The sequence below is a fragment of the Pelmatolapia mariae genome, linkage group LG16_19 (assembly GCF_036321145.2).
Source record: "Pelmatolapia mariae isolate MD_Pm_ZW linkage group LG16_19, Pm_UMD_F_2, whole genome shotgun sequence".
Lineage (NCBI taxonomy): Eukaryota > Metazoa > Chordata > Actinopteri > Cichliformes > Cichlidae > Pelmatolapia > Pelmatolapia mariae.
In genome coordinates this window covers 15,390,001-15,405,551 of record NC_086241.1, presented here as the reverse complement: position 1 = coordinate 15,405,551, position 15,551 = coordinate 15,390,001, and the positions used below count along the sequence as shown (strand labels likewise).

The following is a 15,551-nucleotide window of genomic DNA, read 5'->3' as shown; positions in this document are numbered from 1 at the left end:
TTTTTTCAACATTTAAATGATTCATTGCTTTTCTTTACATAAATGGTTCTTTTATTAGGCCAAAAGATTATTACTGATCTCCTTACTGTTCAAACATGCAAATTAAGATTAAAATAAAAACACCCAGTACTAGCAATATATAACATTAATGTGTGCTTTGAATTAAGTTTTATTATACAAATTATATAAATTGTGAAAAATATACAAGAATAATAGGAAACATTATATATCCAAAATGGCCAGCTGAGTTGAATTCAATCAAACACATACATGGGCATGGATTTATTTGTCAGGGTAGAGGTCATGTTTGATTTGGACTAAATAAAGCAACAGATTTCACCACCCAGCTGTTATTTTTTAAAAACCCAAAGTCAAATATATTCAGGGGAACAAGGCGGAAGCTGACTAATGGATTGAAAGTAACAGGTGATATGCTAAGGTTTCTGTGACGGTGAAGTCACCTGGGAGAGTGCTCCTCAGCTCCCCTATATAAACGCTGAGCAGATCAAGAGGGGACCATGAAACAGCTTAAGAAGCCAGAGAGAAGAAGAGAAAACTGCCATCCCTCTCTCAAACGCTCAGCAGAAAGAACCACAGGTGAGACGTTTTTGCAGCGCTATCTAAATGTAGAATATCTTGTTAAATTTTATTGAATGGATTTTTAACGTCACTTTTTCCATAAATTTCTTTTTGTATTTTTTCAGAGGCTCAAACAATGAATAGTGCTCATTCTTTAGCCGGACTCCTGCTCCTCATCATCATTCAAAGCAGCTGGCAGGTTCCTGACCAGGACACAGACCGACACTCTATGTAAGAACAACTTTCAGTCATTTTACACTGCCTCAGACATTAGTAGTAGTAGTAGTATTAGTAGTATTACTATTAGTCTCATGTGCTGCATTAATGGAGCAGCTGTTGGCAAAATGAAAAAAGTGATCCACAGTGTTGATAGCCCTTGTGTAATTTATAAAGTGTAATTTAAATCAAAATTTGATTAGCACACTTATTAATTAATAATAAATAATTATAAATTAATGTTTTTTGCTTGAATTTAATGCTAAACAATGTTATACTGTTATTATATACCTATATCTATCGATCTATTGTTCTATCGATCTATCGTTCTATCAATCTGTCGATCAGTCGATTGATTGATTGATTGATTGATTGATTGATTGATTGATTGATTGATTGATTGATTGATTGATTGATTGATATAACTCCAGATTTCTGAGTAGTATGAAGTATATATAAGTAGTCATGGACAGATGAGAAGAATGATGCAGAATAAAGAATAAAGAGTTAACTTGTAAGAAGCAGAGGACTCCAGGCTATTGCAATGGTGAGCGTACATTAGCTCTGTTCACTTATTTTTCAAAATGCATCACTTTTTTAGGCTATTGACTGAAAACTCCATCCTCAACGAACCAATTGAGATGCAAAACATGAAGAGACATTCAGAGGGAACATTTTCCAACGACTACAGCAAATACCTGGAGACAAGAAGAGCACAAGACTTTGTCCAGTGGCTGAAGAACTCAAAAAGGAACGGGTGAGTGTCACAGTTTTTTGTTTTTTGTTTTTCTAAAGACACAAATTTGTAAGTTTGTGCCTCTAAATTTGTAAAAGACAGTCTAGTCTAAATATAACTGCATTCATTCTGTAGATTGCTTCTCTTGTTTCCGTTTGTGATTTTAACCTAAATCAAAATGATTCCAAGTCATGTTCAATGTACCCATGTGGATTTGGGGGTTTTTGGTCTGTTGCACCACAGTTACATATGCAGCTATTGTGACTTCTTCACACAGGAGACGCCATGCAGACGGCACTTACACCAGCGATGTGAGTTCCTACCTGCAAGACCAGGCAGCCAAGGAGTTTGTGTCCTGGCTGAAGACTGGCCGAGGGAGAAGAGATTGAAGAGATCCAGCTTTTGCCATTTCCCAAAATAATGCAACCATTCTCACTGACTCTGTGCCATTATATGTTTCGCAATCTGTACTAGACTTTTTTCTTGGTAAGATATTAAATGCCCTCACAAGAAGCCCTGTTGGCCTTAAATTGTTAAAGGAAATTTTAAAATGTGTCAGATGTCTGATCAAGCCTTCATGACATGATTTTTTTTTTGTCACATTTCACTTTTTTTTTCTTTTTTAAAATCACATTATTGGTTTGAACTTCAAGTTTATTAATTACATCTGTCAATAGTCTAATGCTTTTTTCTTATTATTCAGAAAAAAAAATACATTTAGTTTTCAATAAAGAAATATGTACAATCCATAGTTTCCCTTTCTAAGTAATTGAATCCAATGAGGTGGTTTAACAAGCATGAGGTGTACAAGTCAGAGAATATATGAAAATCATGCTTTAGACAAAAGATACACTCATTATTGGTCATCAAGAACAGAAGAAAAGTTGTGTGGTCATTTGAATCAATATTAGTTTTAAAAGCACCTTTTTTATGTGGCTGACTAGTAAATAAGTTATATATAAGCACGACATAACATTTTGGTCCAGTGATATACTCACTGGCTAAAAAAAATGTGATTTGACTGTTTACACCACTGTCACCTTCCCTTAATCCTTGTGTTTATGGAGGTAGAAGAAAAATCAATGAACACGTTACTCCAGAGGCAGAAATAAGCTGTGGTATTTTTACCAGGTAATATGATGATATGTCACCTGTCAGCTGTTCACTGGGGGAGGATTTTCAAGCAATGCTCAGACTGCACACCAAGGATGGTTATGCTAAATGAAAGAAAATCATGTCAATCACATAAGTACCTCGTTGGGAGAAATGACTGGGTCGACACTCTTGAGTTCCTCCTGGCACTGAGACAAAACAGTAATTTGCATGAGCCAGCAGCTTGACACGCTTTGGGATAGGCCACCTCTCTAAGCTGTCATCTGTAGCACATCAAACCATCTGTTGATTACAGTAATCCTCAGCCCATTCCAGTTTACTTGTGAGCCAAAATTTGTCAAGGTTAAAAACAGGTAAATGTTTTCAGCATCACTGACACTGGATATCTCTGCCCTATCCTTGAAAACCTACACTGGTTTTTATGTTTTTATCTTCTATGTAAAGCTCATTGTTAAGAGCATTGTGTTAGCATACAATAAAATGCATTGTTTAACACAAATGATCAAATGTGTTATATAAGTAAAATTGCCATTGGCATTTCAAATGAAAGCATTATGTGCAGCAAACTAATATTATCTATCGATCCTCTGACATCTTGTTAAATCAAGATATAGTATATATGCAAGTTTTTGAGTGTGTGTATGTATGGATATATGTGTATGTTTGTGCCTGTATACATGTATAGTACACATCAATATATGTGTAAATGTGTTTATATTTTTATATATGTATGTAAACAGACATTTTATTTTATTCCATAATATTGCCTCACGTGTGTTAATAATATGCTTTATTAGTACACTCTATATCCTCCTGAGAACCGAGGAAAAAGAATTTTGCCATTGAACTTTTTTGGTGATTTCCTTCCTCTACAAAAGGTCACCCAAACACATGAGACATCAATAGAAAGCCCAGGATGCCCTGTATTTAATACATCAGGACTTACTAGGGTAGTTCAAATAAGTCAAAAGGCACAGACCAAATAAAGTCCATTACAGAGGACATAAATGAATAGACTGGTCCTCAGGAGGATATATAGGATATATATAACAATATTAGTCATCACAAGAATATATTAGCATATGCCCACAAATACAACAAGTACAACCCACTATATGCATGCATATATAAATCTGGGACAATTTGCCCCTGGTAGGATCTCCCAAGAGAAGTTGGTCCTTGGTGAACAGCCAGACTAAGTGCAATTTACAAAACCTTTATGGAAAAGTCAACAACAGACCAAGTTACCTCACCTAGATTGAGGTTGCTGGGCCTTCACCCTGAAGCCAAGTCTCGGGGAGAGGCTCAGCAAGCATCTTGTGGTTGAGTCTTAGCTCATGGGGCCTGACTAGGTTCAGCCAAAATGAGCTACATGCAATGTAAGACTTCCGGGGATTAGAAGAAAGAGTGAGCATATTTTTTCCATATTGGCTTCTCTTGATTGGCTCACTGTTAAATCCAAAATCAAATTTAAATTTAAAATCCTTATCATGACATGCAAGGTCTTTAATGATCAGGCCCCATCTTATCTTAAAGACCTCATGGTACTAAATCAGCCCAATAGAGCAGTTGGATCTCAGACTGCTGGTTTATTTGTGGTTGCTAGGGTACTTAAATTCTAGTTTATTCTAGTCTACCATAGTTGTAGGTAAATAGAATTACATTCTAATTACAGATAAAAATTTATTTAAATCTAGAAAAATGAAAACTCTAGTCACCGGCCTTATTATAAAATGCTACGAATGTTCTCAAAATTTCAAATTCTAAAATTCACTCAAAGCTTTTGCAGTTATTCAGTGTTTAATGCATCAAGTTTTGCTAAATCAAAAATCATAAACAGAGAAACAGAATTGTTGACTTGCTTAAAAAAATTTCATTTGAGCATAAGTTTGACTTTGACAAGATAAACAAGAATGCTTATAGAAATTTATTAAGTGTAGCACACTGACAAGTTAAACATAAAATTATTTTTTGATTTTAAAAATCGAGTAACCCTCAATTCTTCATTGAAATGTAACAGCAGATGGCTAGATGCCTTTAAAATTCATGATTCATAACTTTATACAACCATTAAACACAGGATATTTTGAGTATAGTTTACATTTACAATAAAAACAATATGCACACACACACACATACACTCCAGAAAGCAAAATACTTTAAGTCTTTGTTAGACTACCATGTATTTTGTAGCAAACACAAAACAAATATAAAATAAATACCATAAAATAAATGACAATATAAATATAGCTAAATATTTTCCCATACAAATTATTACCATTTTGGTACAAAGAGCTATTGCTTTTGGTTCCACAGAATTAAAATCATTACGTAAAATTCAAAATGGTCCCATTCCAAAAACAGCAGAAATGTATGTTTCTGTGGTTTACATTCAATAAATCCAAACAGTATATAGAGTTAGACGTTAACAACAAGAGAAAATTAGATAGCAGGTTCTATTAGTTCATAATAACTGGGATACATCAGATAAAGCAGTTTTTTACTTACAGAGATTTGCAAAACTAAACTTGAAGGATTGATGATATGAAACACACAATGTAGATTTGTTTGAAAACACAGACAGAACAATGACAAAGACTCGTAATGCTGTCCACACTGACTTCCATCTTCTCCAGCTTTTATTTGTACTTGTGGAGAAATGCTGAGAGTGGTGTAACTATCAGAATCCAAAGAGAAAAGATATAAAAATGTGTAAAAGTAGTAAATATGTAAACATAACCATCTGATTTTGTATATTCCTTTTCTCTGACTCATGGTGTTATTTATCCATCTGAATGTTAGTGATGTCATTCACCTATTGCCTTTCTGACTTTTGAATATGATAAAATAAATGGTACTAGCCTCATGGAGCTACAAGAACAAAAATAAATAAATAAAAACACTGTACCTAACCAACATCAGCTGTCTTTGGCGATGACAGTTTTGCCCACAGTGTGCTCATATTACAATCATGTAAGGCTCAAAACATTTCTAACTTGATGGTCTTTTTGCATAAAAGCCCCGAGGTGCCCCAGGTCCATATACATTTTTTTGTTTGTTTTTCTGTCACAAAATAATCAGCTGTCATTCACAACGACTGGCGCCCTCTATCATCCACGACAGGCCATGATATTGTGTTAACCTTGGGCAAAATTAATGAAAAATACAAGTATGCAAAGTAAAGGAACCTCAAAGGATTGTGGCTATTCAGCTATAAGAGGTATTTATGGCTCAGGACGTGGAGTGGGTCGACTTTTAATCAGAGGTTCATGGTGAGATCCCTGGATCCTCCAGTCTGCATGGAAAAGTTACTAAAACCTGAGTTGTCCCTAATCCATTCATCAGTTTGACTGCGTGTGAGAATAAATGTGTGTGTGATTGGGTGAATGAGGCTTGCAATAAAAAGCACTAAGAGTGCTCAATTAGAGTAGAAAAATGTTATTTAAGTACCAGCCCATTTACCCTTAAGAAAAACACATAACATGAAACTTCATCAGAAATGCTTCAATTTGCTAGAATGAAATAAAAAAGTGATGGAAAAAAGGCCATGTGGTAAAAAGAGAGGTGGATAAAGTGATGCACCCATCATGCCTAGTGTACACGACAAAAGCCTGTGGGTCATTGTTATGATCTGGTCTAGGTGAGGTCAGCTAATTATCTGGATTCCCCAATGGCATGGGCATATTCTAAGATGACACTGCCAGGATTCATCAACCAGAGTGAAAGAGTGTTTCAGGGAGCTTATGACATCATTTTCACACATGGACCGGCCACTACAGAGTCCAGACCTTAACACCATTGAGAATCATTTGGGATTTGCCAGAGGAGACTTTACGCAGCAGTCTGACTTCCATCATCAATATGAGATCTTGGCAATAAATTAATGCAACTCTGGACAGAAATAAATGTTGTAAAATTGCATGAGCTTATCGAAACAATGCCAGAGTGAAAGGCAGTCCAATAAAATATTAGAGTGTGAATTTTTTTTTGTTTGATTTTTTTAAGCCTGAGAACATATTTTGCAAAATTACTGTATTAAATCTTAAAATCCTGAAACATAAATTATTCAATTTTTTAATTTGGAATAAAAATTCGCAATAAAAAGTATTGCCATCACTGTCACTGTAAAGGGGGGGTGGGATCATAGCATTAAGTCTAAACTTCATCCTGTTCCTTTTGAGCATCTAAACTGTGCCATGTATAGAAATATTCTTCTACATGTAAAAAATAAACAGTCAATGCAAAACTAACTGTTAGCTCTAACGAGTTTTGTATGTATGCATGTCCACCTAAACAAATGGACCAATCTCGGTGAAACTTTGCAATAAATTAATGCAACTTTGCATGAAGACTGTCGTGAGTGCCAACATCTATATATATATATGTATTTGTGTATGTGTGTGGATGCAGAACTAGTTCCTGCACTAGATTTACTAGTATGTAAATGTTGCAAATATGCATTGCAAATATTCTTACCATATTGTTTTCTTTTTGAAGTATCTCAACCACTGGCATTCCAAGTATTTCCAAAAGAACCTTTGGACATTTCATCTGTGATGTTGATGATGGGTATTCCTCTAAAAAATACAACACACAAATTCACTTATATAGTCCATATGAATATCAACATTTACAAAAGCATTTAAATGCTGCCCCTAAAACTTACTTATACCCTTCTAATGGCACTTGCTCTACTCTGTCATCTTCTGCCAATATACTCTGCTCCTCATCCTCCTGAAGGTTGAATAAATGAAAGCAACTCATTTTAGAGCCATGTAAATAGTAACAAAATATTAGTACATTGCCATTTGTTTAGGAAGGAAGGGAAAAAACACCTCTTCAGCATCCTCTAGTTTCTTCTTCTTGCTTTCTGGCATGAGGTCATCCAACCAGCTTAGCTCTCTCTTGGTGAAGATACAGTCCATCAATTTCCTGATAAACACCAAAGCCAACACCTACAGAAGTGCCACAGAAGAACAAACAGATGACTCAAGGAACCACTTTAATAAGGAAGGACACTGTGCTGAGGAGCTAGATCTATTTATTTTAATATGAAGCAAAGTATGTAAGAAACTTACATACACAAACATATACAGCATTTTTGATGTATGATCTGATATCCTTGTATTGGTGTTCCTACGTCATCATAACAATGTTGGTCCAGAATCAACAATGAAACTGACCAGTCCCACTGTCTGGGCTTTTAATAGCATTAGCCAAGAAGTTAGCCAATGCTATTGAAAGCTATTACAAGCAAACCGACATGAGTGACTTAAATTTGGTGTATATTTGTCATATTGGATAAATTAATAAAGAAAACACTTGGAATGCTTGTTCCAGGAGCGAGGTTTATATAAACAAATGCATTTTTTTTTTCTTCAATTTTTCAACACTGTAACATCACAACAGCATGACTGGTTAACAGCAATGCTGAACCTGAACCAGTTTCATGATGATAGTGCAGGAACAACACCAACACAGGGATATCAGATACGTCATCACAGATCATTTTCGACCATGTGCATCAATGCTTTCACACGCTCTTTTTCCCTTCTGGTTGTAAAGGTTGTGGCCCCAACCAATATATTTGAGTGTGAGGAAAATGTGCTGTTTACTGACCATCATAGGAAACACAATGGCAGCCCTGGATGTCTTGATGATCCACAGAAGAACCAAACAGCTGAGCTGGATGATGGTGAAGAGGTGCACCTTCCTCAGGGGTACATGTCGTAGGTAGATGAAATCAGGCTGGTGCTTGGCTGGCATACCGAACAATCTGAGACGGTCAAAAAGCTGCAAAGGAAAGGTAATTATTCTTATTTACTACACTTATTTACTTCTTGATTAAAAATAGTCCAAATGTGAGCATTATTACTATAAAATCACAACACATGGAAGGTTAAGATTAATCGCTCTCTGTCTACAATGCAATCTCATGATTTTGGTTTTAAAGTTAGACATTTTAGGTATGATTGAGTCTGCTTTTATCACCCCAGAGGCCACAGGCAGTTGTTTTAACCCTGATTAAACATACAATTTCCCCCTTTGCCATAAAGGAGCTTTAAGGTTATATTAATCTTCTTGAGAGGTTCTAAGAGCATCAGCTGTTTATAAAGCCTATACTTAGAAAATCAGAGTAAGGTTTAAATGCGCAGTATAAGTTTGTAATGAACAACCTATAGATATAACACTGCTTTATTTTTTTTAGGTCAAACAACTAAGCTTTTATAAACCAAAAATAAACTGCCTTTTAAGCATCAAAAGCCAAGCAGACTAGACTCCTGACAAGCTTGTGCAGAAAGTCTAACACTAAGGCAAGTGAAAAGTTTCTCTGTGAATGTGTAGCAACAATAAGTCAGACCACTGAAAAGAAGTTTAAAAAGGCAACTGTTAAAAATAGTGAAAATAAGCACTATTTTAGTGTGCTTCCATCATTTTAAGATGGGAACACGCTAGAGACCAATTAACTCTTCTTATCTGGGCAGCCAGACAATATGGAGGCGATCCCCTATGATGGCTAAGCAAGAATGTAAAACCTACACAGATTATCCTATAGGAAAAATAACACATGTTATTTTCTCACATGCATAATTTCAGCAAATAAATTACATATTACTGTGAAACTCCAACAACTTTTACCTGAATGCCTCTGAGAGAAGATGCTCCCATATAAAGGAATACTCCATACAACACAGGCATGGGTATGAACTGAAAATCAACAATAGAGAAATATATTTCATAGAGTCCTGAGGGATACTTGGCAAATTAAGTGTAAACATAAAGACCTGTGTATGTTTCAAATGCTTTAAGGCATTGAAAATAGCAATATAAAACAGTAAGCATCTTTGTAATTCAAGTCACATTTAATAATACTGTAATCATAACTGCAGAATGAGTTAAAATGAGCGTCTCACCTTGAGCACTGATGTCATGAAGACCGAGCACCCCATAAGAGCAAAGATCATGAGCCCGGTAAAGCGTTGCTCTCTGATACCAAGGAACTTGGGCTGCTCCCCGGGAGCTGAGCACTCTGATTCAAGTTTCAGGCTGTTGACGTGGGTGATGGAGAGGACGGTGGCTGCTACAAACCATGGCAACCCCATCAAAGAGCAAACACCTAGCATAACCCCAACCATGAACAGATCTAGATGATATCCACAGCCTTTCTAGAGAGGGGAGATACCAGTTAATAAAGTTAAAGTTAAGCTGTTTTGATGCAGTTCAGCAAGATATTATGCAACTCATTTGCAGTCTGTAGGAAAGCAGGAAAGTACCTTGAGTTTGTGTTCCTTTCTGTTGATTATGACAGCCGTGATCTGCTGGTCCATGAAGATAAGGATGGTACAAAGCATAGCTGGCACCACCGTTATGACTGCTGTCCACCAGGGGTTAGGCCCCAATGGGGTGATGAACCAACCTCTATCATCTCTTGTTGGCTAATGGGAAAATATTGCGTTTGGTTAGGTGATTACCCTAAAATAGCATGTCAAGAGTAATTTTAAAGGAATTCTTATAGCAGATGATGGGGAGTCATAATCTCCATTCTCTGTGCTCGTTTATTTAAATTGTGTATTCACTGTGTATTGGGATGTGCATTCCCCCATCCCTTAAAGTCACCATAGATGGGTATCTTCTTCTGGCCAGTAAGGGCAGCAACATATGCAAACCCAGTTCTGAAAAAGTTGGGATGTAGTGTAAAATGTAAATAAAAACAGAACAGAATCATTTGCAAATCTCATAAAACCATATTTCATTCACAATAGGACATTTAAAGCATATCTAATGTTTAAACTAAGCAAACATTAGCTCATTCTAAACTTGGGACAGGACCATGTTTATCAATGATCCCCTCTTCTTTTAACATCAGTAAACATCTGGGAACTGAGGAGACCAGCTGCTGAACTTTATGGTAAATGACTGTTCCCCCATTCTAGTCTGATGTAGAGGTAGATCAGACTAGATCAGTCATGGGTCTTTTTTGTCATATTTTTATCACATTTATGACATTTGCTTCATTATTTGTTTGTTTCATTTGTTTACATGCTCCGAATGTTTTCAGATGGTGAAAGGTCTGGATTGCAAACAGGCCAGTTCAGCACCCAGACTCATCTACTGTGAAGCAATGCTGTTGTAATACCCACAGTATGCACTTTAGCATTGTTTTGCTGAGATATGTCCTCCCTGAAAAAGATGTCCTCTAGATAGGCACATATGTTGCTACAAAACCTGTATACACTTTTCACCGCTGATGGTGCTTTTCCACAGGTGGAAGCTGCCAGCTCCATAGGTGCCAGTGCTCCCCTGTACCATCAGAAATGCAGGTTTTTGGAACTGAGCACTGATAATAAGCTGGATGGTCCCTCTTGTCTTTAGTCTGCAGGATGATTTTCAGCCTTGACATGATTTTTCAAGATTCCTGGAGTCTTTTCATGGCGTTATACTGTAGATGTTGAAATTTTAAGTTGGGAAACATTGTTGGAAAATGGTGAACTCTGCCTGACTACATTGCTTTTTTTTTTCTTTGTTTTTCAAGTCATTTTGCTTTAGTACCGCTTGAAGCCTTTTGTCACCCCCGCTGCAACTTTTTTTGAGATGTGTTTCCCAGTTTACACATTGATGTGTTTCTTTTCTCTATTGTTAATGAAATACGGCCTTGCGAGATTTGCAAATAGTTTTATTCTGTGTCCAAACGTTTTCAGAACTGGGGTTGTGTATGTGGGTATGTGTGTGCTGTTTTGAGATAGGCTTGTGTATATGTAATCTTTCATATAGAAGGTTGAACTGAACAATTTATTGTATGCTCTGGCTCACCTTAAACACACTGGGAACTTTCAGTTTTGGAGATGGGACCCCTAAGGCATAGTCAACCAAGACCATGGTTAGGATAGTGATGAAAACAGCAAAGTCACTGATAACGGACCTGACCTAAATAAAACAAACCAAAAAAATAGAGGGGTGTTTGTTTAAAAAAAAACAAAAAAAAAACTTAAAACAATCCATAAATGTATGGGTTTCATTAATACTAATTAATAGAAACCAATCAATTGAGTCACTACTGCCCTTTAATCATGCTATACTTAAGTATGACCACTAGAGTGTGCCACTGCATTGTGCTACAAAAGTAAAGACACGCTAAGTTAGTGACAACTAGTACCTTTCTCTTGATGATTCAGTCATAATCTTGATACACTATCGCAACTGATAACAGACTGTGGACAGTACCTTGGTGGGAAAGTAATTGCTGAACTTGAACTCCTTGAGGAAAGCTGACATGAAGACCGTGGAAAAGAAGAGAATGACACACCAGAAGAGAACGTCAGGAACGTAGGGTCCTTGAGGTCCACAGGCACTGCCCACAAACTCCCCACGATTTTCAATACAGCCCTGCAGAGAACAGGGCACAACTATTCGTTACAGGGTTTATGAACTCCCATGTCTACAAAAAACTTTCAAAATGTGCTTTTACAGTGATTTGCAGTGCAGTTTGAGTAATCCAATATAATCCAACACACATGCCCTTAATCTCCTCTATCTCTCCCATCTGGAAAAGGATGCCACTTTAAGGTGGAAAACCTAAATAAATGCTTTTCAAACTTGTTCCCATGTAAATCAGTATTTAAATATGTCTTATATGCATATAAAACTACCATAACTAACAGATTTGTTCATGCTTTGCTTTTTGTTTTTGTTTGTTTTTTTCTTGGTTTTAATACTTTTTAGTGGTACAGTAATACCTTGACCTCCAGTGCTTCCCAATAGATTTCTGAAGCAGTGATGTTGTTCATCTCCCAGTACTTCAGGGTGCCATTGGTGGGGTCAGAAGGCTCAACGCATGAACATCTGTGGTAGCACATGAGCATCTGGGTAAGTTAATAATCCGTCCTCATGGATTTACTGTATGGCTATGAAATGGTCTTCATAATTATTAGTGCATTACTTTAAACAGCCCATGCTATGAGAATTAACGTCCACTTACGAGTACAAGGTGAGTTTGTCCAGGTTGTTGTTCTTGTTAAAGGGATAGTGTTTCCCCAGGTGGACGAGTTTCTCCAAGGCCTCGTAGATGAAAATGATGCAGATGAGTGAGGCAAACGCTTCCTCTGTAAAACGTGTGATGTAGCAAACGAGGGAACTGGCATCTGTGGCCACCAGCAGAATACACAGGAAAGCTGTCCACAGCCCGATACAGGTCCTCAGTGACAGATAGGACAAGCCATACTCCCTATGTTGAGATTAACAAGAACAGTTGTGTTTGAAATATTGCGAATTGGAGGGAAATCAATATTAAAATAAAACTGCATGCTTTTTGTCCGTGAGATCAATTCATGGCCAATACATTCATTTTCAAGTCAGACAATGTAACAAAACAAAATTCGACATTTGTCAAGGAAAAACATACTTGCAGAATTTGAACAATATCTTTTCAAAAACAAGCACAGGCCCCGTGCTCCCCAGAATGGTAAGGGGCTGCCCGGCAAACAGGGAATAGGCAATTCCAGTCAGTGAGGCTCCAAACAGTGACTCAATTGCACTCTGGGGGATAGGAAAGGACAAAGAAATTACTAATGGATATATATGCTGAAAAGGGATTCATGATGTTGAACTACAAGTATTGTCTAGTGAAACTCTACTACAGTGTGAAGCTAGTCTTTGCAGAACAGCGTGAACATTTAGAGGAAACGGCAGCTGATTTACTATGCGTCCTTCTGTTGCCTCGCCCAGTAGTCCTCCAAAGGTGATGACAGGGGACATGCAGGCACAGTAGAGGAATAAGAAAGAGGCGACACACTGTAAGCTAAAAGCATCAGTGTAGTCAGACAGGTAGTGAGGGGCCTTGCGTTTGATGTCTAAAATGAGACCGCCAAACCACCTGGGAAGATAAATAAATAAATAAATATTAGCGTCAGTATTCTGAGCTTTTCATTTTGACAGTTTTATTAATTTAAATGAGCTAGTTTTTTTCCCCCCTAACTTGTTTTCCTTTCACTGCCTTCCCAGTGCTCAGCTATTGGCTTAGTGTAATAGTTCCCCATGACGGATAAAGTCTCTGCAAAAACTGAGATCTGGAGATAGAATGTTTCTATGGAAACCACTTCATCACTGCAACTGCAGACCAAGTTTCCCCAGGAATAGCCGATTAGCATCACAGTCTACATTTTGTAGAAGCACAGCTGATTCAACCTCAAACTCCTTTTATGTGTACAACACATGAGGAGAAAACACACCAAATATAGTAGTGTGAATCTTTGGACGCTTAGTAGAATTATCCTAAATTATCTCCAGCACATAAATGTTTAATAAGGTGGCTTCGTGAACATCTTAACTTCCTGGTGATCACAGTTCCCTTTAAAAAAAAAAAAACTTCTCACAGGGGCGTAATTTCCAAGGGGGTTAGGAGGGTTATGAACCCCCCAATAATCAGACCCAACCAATATAACCCCCCCAATAAAATTATGAATTATCTTGCATAAATAGGCTGTTGATTTTCTTTACTCATTCCCCCCCCCCCAATGTTCAGCACAAAGTGACTCACTTCCCGGTACGCTGCAGTTCTGGACTGCCATGAGCATCGTGCTCTTCTTCTTCATCCCCCTCTACCAATCCATTTGGTAAAATGTTACATTTCTTTCTTTTCTCCTGTTTAACAAACAAGGCACAAATGATGCATAGCATTAGTTTAAGCAGGTCAAAAGTCAAGCTCAGCCGCAATCCCAGCACACAATCAGCTCATGCCTCACGAGATACTCTTCTATACATTCGAATGATAAATCTCATGTATGGTGCACTATCTAAGCTGCTTTAACCTGCTCACGGTGGCTGTGCATCTGCAAACCCTTCTTGTTCTGTCTGACTTAATCAATGTCATATCTGTCGTCACTGATGCTTGCTCTCTATCTGTGCTGGCGTCTTGCACATGTTCTTCCTGGATGGATGGGGATGTCCCAGCACAGAGCCATAATGCCAAATGGATCATTCAGTCAAAAATATTTGGCTTCAGTTTCTCCAACTTAAAATCCCATAGTTTTCTAATGGCACCAGGATAGGCCTGGTGTCAAAATTTAGATTAAAAAAGAGACCCATCACATGGTGACTGTTTCAGAAAATCTAAAAATTATGAGCAACTATGAAAAAACAACAATATTGTCTTTATATTTAGAAACTCTAAGCGAGTGTAAAATTGTTTTTTTCTTGGAGTTTTTAACAGAGCTTGAATATGTTTTCCAACCCTGGAATTTCTATGTGAATTTCTCCTGTAATTAAGAACTTAGGATAGAAAATATAGGCAAATTTTTTGATCCAGTCTGTATAATTCGAGAGCCTGTAACTTATAAAATAATTATTGAATGAAGGCTCAGTTTTGCATGGATTCTTGGAATGATCTGCATAGAAAGTATTGTCAGTGGAAATAATAATCTTGTTCTCACTTCAGAGGCGCAGTTTTATCAAATATTAAAGAGTTCCTGAATTTGACTGAATTTAAGAAATCAGCAACTGATTAATAAAATTCATACTGACCTGAGAAGGTACATTTTTTGGTGGCTCTATCCGTATGGACGGGTCCCATTCCCCAGGAGGCAGGACTGTCACTTGATCAAGGAATTCATCGATACCAGCAATTATATCATTTCGATCTTTAGCTTTATAGGCAACATCATGGAAAACCTGCAAGGAGAGACATATGTTTATATGCACTATATCAGTGTGTGAACAACAGCCGTCACTTTTTATATCTGTTAAAAGAGGATTTACACTTAGGGATGGTTTACAGCAGCTTCACCTTTGGATTACCTGACAGGTGCTGCACAAACTAAATTTAACTGACTCATTTATGCTTATTCCAAACAGTGTGTTTGTAATTAAGTTCAGACTTTCTCTTTTCCACAGTTATGGTGGATGACAGCATAAG

General features: G+C 37.1%; 2 protein-coding genes across 3 annotated transcripts in view; one reads left to right on the top strand and one right to left on the bottom strand.

The window, feature by feature from the left end:
* The first annotated feature begins 532 nt into the window (after positions 1-532).
* On the top strand, positions 533-2,223 carry gcgb (glucagon b). Its single transcript, XM_063498724.1, has 4 exons — positions 533-597; positions 705-810; positions 1,397-1,552; positions 1,809-2,223. Exons 2-4 carry the CDS (start codon positions 716-718, stop codon positions 1,918-1,920), a joined length of 363 nt encoding a protein of 120 aa, XP_063354794.1. The 5' UTR covers positions 533-597; positions 705-715; the 3' UTR covers positions 1,921-2,223.
* A 2,285-nt stretch (positions 2,224-4,508) lies between these two features.
* Positions 4,509-15,551, bottom strand: part of slc4a10b (solute carrier family 4 member 10b) — a 29,281-nt gene continuing 18,238 nt past the window's right edge. For both annotated transcript variants that reach the window (XM_063498720.1, XM_063498721.1), the window contains 16 exons: positions 15,161-15,307; positions 14,178-14,281; positions 13,340-13,514; positions 13,044-13,177; positions 12,621-12,866; positions 12,379-12,484; positions 11,867-12,028; positions 11,456-11,569; positions 9,919-10,080; positions 9,559-9,810; positions 9,284-9,352; positions 8,264-8,437; positions 7,480-7,599; positions 7,311-7,378; positions 7,121-7,221; positions 4,509-5,321 (listed from right to left, as the gene is read on the bottom strand). In XM_063498720.1, coding sequence (XP_063354790.1) covers positions 7,146-7,221; positions 7,311-7,378; positions 7,480-7,599; positions 8,264-8,437; positions 9,284-9,352; positions 9,559-9,810; positions 9,919-10,080; positions 11,456-11,569; positions 11,867-12,028; positions 12,379-12,484; positions 12,621-12,866; positions 13,044-13,177; positions 13,340-13,514; positions 14,178-14,281; positions 15,161-15,307 — 2,109 coding nt within the window. In that variant the 3' untranslated portion in view covers positions 4,509-5,321; positions 7,121-7,145. The remainder of the gene's footprint in view (positions 5,322-7,120; positions 7,222-7,310; positions 7,379-7,479; positions 7,600-8,263; positions 8,438-9,283; positions 9,353-9,558; positions 9,811-9,918; positions 10,081-11,455; positions 11,570-11,866; positions 12,029-12,378; positions 12,485-12,620; positions 12,867-13,043; positions 13,178-13,339; positions 13,515-14,177; positions 14,282-15,160; positions 15,308-15,551) is intronic.

Bases quoted from the DNA above. Each gene is read 5' to 3' on its own strand.
- gcgb (XM_063498724.1), top strand. From the start codon at position 716: ATGAATAGTGCTCATTCTTTAGCCGGACTCCTGCTCCTCATCATCATT. The intron at 811-1,396 runs GTAAGAACAACT...TCACTTTTTTAG, and splicing joins GACACAGACCGACACTCTAT to GCTATTGACTGAAAACTCCA. The intron at 1,553-1,808 runs GTGAGTGTCACA...TTCTTCACACAG, and splicing joins AAGAACTCAAAAAGGAACGG to GAGACGCCATGCAGACGGCA.